Below are 9,342 nucleotides of genomic sequence, written 5' to 3' on the forward strand. Positions count from 1 at the left end.
ACTACTTTTCAGGAAAATGGACCTCGATTTTCAGGGGAAATATTACCCGTGTTTATGATGCAATTTTCCCGTTTTCTGATAATCTACTTCACAAAATTAGGTCATTTTTCCCAAAATCGTTAATCTGTACCACCAAAAAGTCGATCTGCTTTCCCGAAAAGTAGATAATCTACTTTTCGGAAAGTAGATAATATTTCCCGGAAAGTAGATATTTCCCATTTTTATGATACAAATTTCCGTTTCTGATAATCTACTTCGCAAAATTAGGTAATATTTCCCCCAAAAATCGACAATCACTTTCCGAAAATCGATAATCTACTTTCCCGAAAAAGTAGATAATACTTTTCGAAGTAGATAATAACTTTCCCGGAAAGTAGATATTTCCCATTTTTATGATACAAATTTTCCCGTTTTTCTATGATAATCTACTTAACAAAATTAGGTAATATTTCCCCAAAAATCGGCAATCTACTTCCCGAAAAAATCCGATAATCTACTTTCGAAAAAGTAGATAATCTACTTTTCAGAAAATGAATAATAACTTTCCCGGAAAGTAGATATTTCCATTTTTATGATACAAATTTCCCGTTTTCTGTTCTACTTCCGCAAAGTGGGTCATTTTCCCAAAAATCGACAATCCTGCCCCCAAAGTCGATATCTACTTTCCCGAAAAGTAGATAATCTACTTTTCGGAAAATGAATAACCAACTTTCCCGGAAAGTAGATATTTTCCCATTTTTATGATACAAATTTCCGTTTCTATGATAATCTACTTCCATAAAATTGGTAATATTTCCCAAAATCGACCAATCTCTTTCCCGAAAAATCGATAATCTACTTTCGAAAAGTAGATAAATCTGCTTCCGATAGATAACCAACTTTCGGAAAGTAGATATTTCCCATTTTTTATGATACAAATTTCCCGTTTTCTATGATAATCTACTTAACAAAATTAGGTAATATTTCCCCAAAAATCGACAATCTACTTTCCCGAAAAATCGATAATCTACTTTCCCGAAAAGTAGAAAATCTACTTTTCCGGAAAGTAGATAACCAACTTTCCCAAAAAGTAGATATTTCCCATTTTTTATGATACAAATTTCCCGTTTTCTATGAAAATCTACTTCACAAAATTAGGTCATTTTTCCCAAAAAATCGATAATCTGCTTCCCCAAGAAGTCGATAATCTACTTTCCCGAAAAGTAGATAATCTACTTTTCCGGAAAGTAGATAACCAACTTTCCCGGAAAGTAGATATTTCCCATTTTTTATGACACAAATTTCCCGTTTTCTATGATAATCTACTTCGCAAAATTAGGTCATATTTCCCAAAAAATCGACAATCTGCTTCCCCAAAAAGTCGATAATCTACTTTCTCGAAAAGTAGATAATCTACTTTTCCGGAAAGTAGATAACCAACTTTCCCGGAAAGTAGATATTTCCCATTTTTTATGATACAAATTTCCCGTTTTCTATGATAATCTACTTCGCAAAATTAGGTAATATTTCCCCAAAAATCGACAATCTACTTTCCCGAAAAATCGATAATCTACTTTCCCGAAAAGTAGATAATCTACTTTTCCAGAAAGTAGATAACCAACTTTCCGGAAAGTAGATATTTCCATTTTTTATGATACAAATTTCCCGTTTCTATGATAATCTACTTCATAAAAATTAAGTTCATTTCCCAAAAAATCGACAATCTGCTTCCCCAAAAGAATAGTAATCTACTTTCGAAAAAGTAAGATAATCTACTTTCGGAAAATGAATAACCAACTTTCGCGGAAAGTAGATATTTCCCATTTTTTATGATACAAATTTCCCGTTTTCTATGATAATCTACTTCGCAAAATTAGGTAATATTTCCCCAAAAATCGACAATCTACTTTCCCGAAAAATCGATAATCTACTTTTCCGAAAAGTAGATAATCTACTTTTTCGGAAAGTAGATAACCAACTTTCCCGGAAAGTAGATATTTCCCATTTTTTATGATACAAATTTCCCGTTTTCTATGATAATCTACTTCGCAAAATTAGGTCATATTTCCCAAAAAATCGACAATCTGCTTCCCCAAAAAGTCGATAATCTACTTTCCCGAAAAGTAGATAATCTACTTTTCCGGAAAGTAGATAACCAACTTTCCCGGAAAGTAGATATTTTCCATTTTTTATGATACAAATTTCCCGTTTTCTATGATAATCTACTTCACAAAATTAGGTAATATTTCCCCAAAAATCGACAATCTACTTTCCCGAAAAATCGATAATCTACTTTCCCGAAAAGTAGAAAATCTACTTTTCCGGAAAGTAGATAACCAACTTTCCCAGAAAGTAGATATTTCCCATTTTTTATGATACAAATTTCCCGTTTTCTATGATAATCTACTTCACAAAATTAGGTCATTTTTCCCAAAAAATCGATAATCTGCTTCCCCAAAAAGTCGATAATCTACTTTCCCGAAAAGTAGATAATCTACTTTTCCGGAAAGTAGATAACCAACTTTCCCGGAAAGTAGATATTTCCCATTTTTTATGATACAAATTTCCCGTTTTCTATGATAATCTACTTCGCAAAATTAGGTAATATTTCCCCAAAAATTCGACAATCTACTTTCCCGAAAAGTCGATAATCTACTTTCCCGAAAAGTAGATAATCTACTTTTCCGGAAAGTAGATAACCAACTTTCCCGGAAAGTAGATATTTCCCATTTTTTATGATACAAATTTCCCGTTTTCTATGATAATCTACTTCGCAAAATTAGGTCATTTTTCCCAAAAAATCGACAATCTGCTTCCCCAAAAAGTCGATAATCTACTTTCCCGAAAAGTAGATAATCTACTTTTCCGGAAAGTAGATAACCAACTTTCCCGGAAAGTAGATATTTCCCATTTTTTATGATACAAATTTCCCGTTTTCTATGATAATCTACTTCGCAAAATTAGGTAATATTTCCCCAAAAATCGACAATCTACTTTCCCGAAAAATCGATAATCTACTTTCCCGAAAAGTAGATAATCTACTTTTCCGGAAAGTAGATAACCAACTTTCCCGGAAAGTAGATATTTCCCATTTTTTATGATACAAATTTCCCGTTTTCTATGATAATCTACTTCGCAAAATTAGGTAATATTTCCCCAAAAATCGACAATCTACTTTCCCGAAAAATCGATAATCTACTTTCCCGAAAAGTAGATAATCTACTTTTCCGGAAAGTAGATAACCAACTTTCCCGGAAAGTAGATATTTCCCATTTTTTATGATACAAATTTCCCGTTTTCTATGATAATCTACTTCGCAAAATTAGGTCATATTTCCCAAAAAATCGACAATCTGCTTCCCCAAAAAGTCGATAATCTACTTTCCCTTAAAGTAGAAAATCTACCTTTTGGGAAAGTAGATAACCAACTTTCTCAGAAAGTAGATATTTCCAATTTTCTATGATAAAAAATTCCCGTTTTCTATAATAAAATTTCCCTTTTCTATGACAATCTAATTTTCGAAAAATTCTGTGATCTACTTTCCTGAAAAGTAGATATTTCCCATTTTCTATGATAAAAAACTTTGTTAAAAAAAGTCCCGTTTTCTGTCAGAATTTCCCATTTTCTATGATCTAATTTTCTGAAAAATTATATAATATATATATATATATATATATATATATATATATATATATATATATATATATATATATATATATATATATATATATATATATATATATATATATATATATATATATATATATATCTTAGGGTGTAAGAAAATCACAAATTCAACTTCTCTTTGTATTACAGGTCCAAGGAATAGATCCCACCAAAATCATAACCTCATTACTATGGGGTATATTGAAATACATGCAGTAGTTTTAATTACAGAATATATTATCAAACAAACAATAAAACAAATATATCAGTATGTACAAAAATAAACAAATACAAATTAAATCTGATCAAATAAATGACTCAACCGAGTGACAAAATAATGAACATAAAAGTAAAGACTTATTTAGTCTAGAAACTACCAAGAACAACGTGGTCTATCCACCACACGAAACCTCATAAACAAGTAAGTTATTTTCCATGGAACTCTAAAATATGATTAACAATAATCTTTCACAAATAATACTTTACTTGGTGTTATAAAAGTCGAGCAAGGTTTACACGTTATACCACTAGAAACATATTGTACAGTAAGAAAGGAGATACTCTGTACTTAACTTATCACTGCCGGCCCCATACTGGCGGTAAACAAAGGGAATGGAAGCGGGCAGAAATGACGTCACAAACAAAAGACATTCACGTTGCGAATCCACAACCAACCATGGAACTCTCACTCGTAACATCTCCCCCTTTAATTTAAAAGTTTAAGCTCTGACTAAACTTTTTTACTCAACACGAGATAGAGTGTCGGCAATTATATTATCACAGCCCTTTATGTTTGATTTCTATAATATAGGGTTGAAGAGCTAATGACCACCATAACAGTCTTTGATTCTTATTTCTCATATTATGAACAAACTGAAGTGGATTATGATCTGTATAAACTATCACTGGGTAAGGTGATCCAATTACATACACCTCAAACTTTTCCAGAGCTAACAAAAGGGCCAATGCTTCTTTTTCTATTGTGGCATATCCACGTTGATGCTTTTTCAGTTTGGCCGAGAAATAACAGTTCGGGTGCAATATTCCATCTTTTCCTTTTTGCATTAACACAGCACAATTCCTGTGTCACACGCATCCGATTGTATCGCAAACTGTTTCTTAAAGTCTGGGAGTTGCAGTACAGGTGCCGTCGCCAACAGCCCAAGAACCTTTTCGAATGCTCTCTGGCATTCATCAGTCCACACAAACTTTCTTTTTGGGCTGACCAAATCTGTCAGGGGATTGACCACCCTGGCAAAATTTTGACAAAACCGCCTGTAGAATCCAGCCATCCCGAGAAATCTTCTGAGAGCCTTTCGATTGCGAGGTGTGGGTAGATTGAGAATATCGGCAACTTTGGCATCAATTGGAGCAATTTTCCCTTGTCCAATGACATGACCAAGGAAGATTAAGGTGGCATGTCCGAATTCACTCTTGGGTAGGTGTACGGTGAAGTTGAACTCTGCTAGACGATTGAAGAGTTCACGGAGTCGGCCAAAGTGTTGTACCCATGTGTCACTGATGACGACCAGATCATCTAGATAGGCGTACACTCCAGGCAGGCCTGATGTCACAACAGGGTATATGCATCGCTCGCTGAAATGTTGCTGGTGCTCCTTTGAGGCCGAAGGGCATAACTTTGTATTGCCAAAGCCCCTCCGCAGTGACAAAAGCTGAAATCTGCTTTGCTTCTTCCGAGAGTTTGATTTGGTAGTAGCCTTTGAGAAGATCCAGCTTGGTGACAAATGATGCTTGACCCACACTATCAATGATGTCGTCGATGCGCGACAATGGATATGCATCAGTACGTGTCACCAGGTTGACCTTCTTGTAGTCAGTACACATGCGGACACTTCCGTCGGGTTTAGGCACCAGCACACAGGGTGACGCCCATGCACTACTGCTCCTCTCCACTAGGTCATGTTCCAGCAGATACTCCACCTCCTGCTTCAGCTTCTCCCGCTTATCAGGGCTCATTCGGTAGGGTGCATGCTTGATGGGAGATGTGCCAGGCAGCAGTACTAGGTCATGTTCCAGCAGAGAACACTGGCCCAGCACATCGTCGAAGAGTGGCTTGAACGACTGCAGCAGTTGCACCACATCCTGAGACTGTTGTTGTGAAAGATGGGATACTTTAGAGGTAGGGTCACACAATATACTGGAATTACAGATTTTTATGGGGATATCCACTTGGAAATCAGTATCTGGGACCACCTCCTCTCCTCCTGCTACTGAACAAACCACTTCACTCCAACCAAAATACGGTTTCAACCTGTTGATATGAGTCAAACTCTCCAATTTTCTTTTACCTACAGTCGCTATGACATAGTTGAGGTCATTTAATTTCTTGACTATAGTGAATGGACTCTCATATTTAGCTTGAAGGGGATTTCTATACAGGGTTATAAGTGCTAAAACCCTATCTCCAGGCTTAAATTCTCTAGCTTGACAATGCTCATCATATTGCTTTTTCATTTTCTCCTGTACTTCTGACAAATTTTCACAAGCAATCTCACCTACTCTCTTCAGTTTCTCTTTAAACTTCTCTACATACACTGACAAAGGGACTTTTATTTGATTACTTATCCAACTTTCCTTCAACACAGTCATAAGACCTCTTACAGCATGACCAAAAATCATTTCAAAGGGACTGAATCCTCGGGAATGTTGGGGACTCTCTCTTATGGCAAACAACATACTGTAAGTGGCACTCCTTCATCTCAATCCTTATCAGACTCCATACAGTATTTCCTAAGCATAGATCTAAAAGTCTGGTGGAATCTCTCTAGGGCACCTTGGGTTTGAGGGTGGTATGCAGAAGCTAAGTATTGCTTAATACCCAATTCATTCATCATCTGCTGGAAAAGGAAAGAAGTGAAATTAGTACCCTGATCCGACTGTACAACTCTAGGACTGCCACATTTAGTGAAAAAGTTAGTCAGAGCCTTTACCACACTCTTTGCTTTGATGTTTCTCAATGGTATAGCCTCTGGGTACCTGGTGGTAGTACAAATGATTGTTAACAAATATTGGTGGCCACATCGAGTTTTTGGGAGAGGACCTACACAATCAATTATAACCCTGCTAAATGGCTCATCTACCACAGGAATGGATTTTAGGGGGAGCAGATTTTATGACCTGATTTGGTTTACCAGCCAACTGACATTCATGGCAAGTTCTACAGTATCTGGCAACATCACCTTTCATTCCAGGCCAGTAAAAATGCGACAAAATCTTTTTGTATGTTTTCCTAACTCCTAAATGTCCTCCCAAAAATTTGTGTGCTAATTTCAAGATTTCTCCCCTGTGACATCTGGGAATCAAAACCTGATGCACAGCATTCCACTCATCAGCAGGATCAGATACAAATCTGAACTTCCTCATAAGTAACCCTGAATCCATGTAGTAACAAACAGGCAAGTGAGCCGCTTCTTCCATATCCACAGCCTTCCTACATAGTTCAGGTAATTCGGAGTCACTCTGCTGATCATCTATCAGTTTTTCCCTAGTGACAGGTATTTTCTGAATGGTAATGTTGTCACCAGAAGAGAGATCAGCTTCAGATTTTGGGGAATGAATGTTAACTGAATCTTTAGCTTCACTCACATCTCTCCCACCAATGTCACTATCAAATGAATCATCCTGACTGTCAAACAGATTCTCAATACCTAAATCATTTTCATCATTGCCAGGTGTACTACTATCAGCAATACAAAGCTTAGGGTCAACTGAAGGAATGGTCTGTACCTTATTCCGAAGAGTCTGGCTCCTTGTAACTGCACATAAAGGAAATAAATCAGGGTATTCTTCTTCAATTAAACCAGTATTATTCTCCACTGTAGGGGTCGAAGATACCACAGGATCTGGCACCACGCTGGCTCCTGCAATAACATTACCCAGCAAAAAAGTAACCCCTGTCACAGGAAGAGAATCTTGAACACCAATAGTCACCCAACCAGTCACAAGTGGAGTTCTCAAAAACACCCTACACAAAGGAACAGTGATCACTCCAATGACACCCTTAAGCACCAAATGCTCTCCAGTATAGGAATCTTCCACGCAGGGAACAGATCCTCTCAACTGAATACTGTGGGAAGCACCAGTGCCACGCAAAATCTTCGCAGGGTACTGATCACCTGATTCTTCAACTGCAACTGAACAATCAAACATGAAAGGTTCAAAAGAATCCTCCTTCGATTTCTCACTAAAGTTTAGTCAAACTTCTCCAGAGGTTCGAATGAGAGCACTGGCTCTTGCTTCTTTGCTTCCAATTTAGAGCAATTCGCAATCACATGACCTGGTTTCTTACAGTAAAAACAGACAAATGCTTTAGTCTTGGCATAGGTCTTGGAAAGCTCACCCAAGTTTCCACGAAAATATACTTTACTAGAAGAAGCAGTACTACTATCCTGCCTACCACCCTTTTCCTTGGTTACAAAACCCTTTCCACCTGAATGATTTTGAGATTTAACATGATGCATTTTGTGAGTAAGGGCATAGCTATCAGCTAATGCAGCAGCTTTATGAACATTACTAATATCTCTCTCTCCTAAGTACAATTGTATATCTCTCGGAGTGGCTTTTTTGAACTGTTCTAAAATCACCAACTGAACAAGTTCCTCAAAAGTTTCTACCTTGCTAGGATGGTAGTTGGGATGGATAGTAAGGATGGTAGTGAGGATGGCAGCTGGGATGGATAATGAGGGTGGCAGTGGATGGTAAGAGGATAGAAATGTTAAAAAATATGTGCAAGGAAATTGAGTACTGTTTTAAGTGCATGCTACGAATGGTACACATGTTGATCGCCTACTCTAACGTACCCAAATGTACCCTGATGATATGTACCTGTACACCAAATAAAACTCAAGTATACTGTGTGAATATTAATCTCTTTCCATTATTCAATAAAAATTTACACTGAAACCAACACCGGCATAAAATTTAGACTGAAGCCAACATTGACATATGATTTAGATTGAAACCCGACACCCTACATATGACAGAGGCTCGTACCACTACAGTAAGGTGAACCAACGTTAGCTAAAGTACACCAGGAACATAAAAACAATAATTGGAAACTAATTAATTATGAGTGGAATTTTACCTGTCAGCCAGCAGTATCCAGTAACATCAGCCAGCAGTATCCAGTAATGTCAGCCAGCAGTATCCAGTAACATCAGCAGTGTTCACCAGAAGCAGTAGAGAGAGAAAAACGAGCTGATGTCCGTCAGCTGTCCAATGTAAACTGTTATAAGTTCACAGCGTAGCTTCGAGACGTGTGAATAAGGCCTTGACTCACCCCTACTAAACCATCTACCGTCTGAATCCCAGTTTACTAATGAAGATATGAACACTATTACTGAACCAAGGGCGAGAAAGTAATCTTAAGTAATAATAACAAACTTATTGGAGCTTATTTGCTTACTACTTTACTAAAAATCATAAAGGAAATTGATTTACTGTTTAGGGTTTCGTTCATGGCGTTTTGTGGTCCAGGTAATGACATCATCAGTGGGCGGGGTTTATAAACTAGGTATTTGGACTCAATTGATTGCTATGCTCATAATTATTTTGGCAACAGATGGAAATAATTGTAAAAATATGATACACTGTATTTGTTTATCAACTTATTCTTGTATTACCTTTCATAGGGCCTGAGCATTTCATATATATCCTATGAGCTTTTCACGATTATAT

At 36.7% G+C, this 9,342-nt stretch overlaps 1 protein-coding gene across 1 annotated transcript; it reads right to left on the reverse strand.

Annotated features, from left to right (window-relative positions):
* Window positions 1–4,101: 4,101 nt before the first annotated feature.
* On the reverse strand, window positions 4,102–9,096 carry LOC121861704 (uncharacterized protein K02A2.6-like). Its single transcript, XM_042359606.1, has 2 exons — window positions 7,393–9,096; window positions 4,102–5,754 (listed from the first exon to the last, which is right to left on the reverse strand). The coding sequence occupies exons 1-2, from the start codon at window positions 7,813–7,815 to the stop codon at window positions 5,179–5,181; spliced, it is 999 nt and encodes a 332-aa protein (XP_042215540.1). The 5' UTR covers window positions 7,816–9,096; the 3' UTR covers window positions 4,102–5,178.
* Window positions 9,097–9,342: the final 246 nt, after the last annotated feature.

This window comes from Homarus americanus, unplaced genomic scaffold, assembly GCF_018991925.1.
Source record: "Homarus americanus isolate GMGI-L3 unplaced genomic scaffold, GMGI_Hamer_2.0 scaffold43243, whole genome shotgun sequence".
Lineage (NCBI taxonomy): Eukaryota > Metazoa > Arthropoda > Malacostraca > Decapoda > Nephropidae > Homarus > Homarus americanus.

Bases quoted from the DNA above. Each gene is read 5' to 3' on its own strand.
- LOC121861704 (XM_042359606.1), bottom strand. From the start codon at position 7,815: ATGTTTGATTGTTCAGTTGCAGTTGAAGAATCAGGTGATCAGTACCCT. The intron at 5,755-7,392 runs GTACAGACCATT...TCACAACAACAG, and splicing joins GCCAGACTCTTCGGAATAAG to TCTCAGGATGTGGTGCAACT.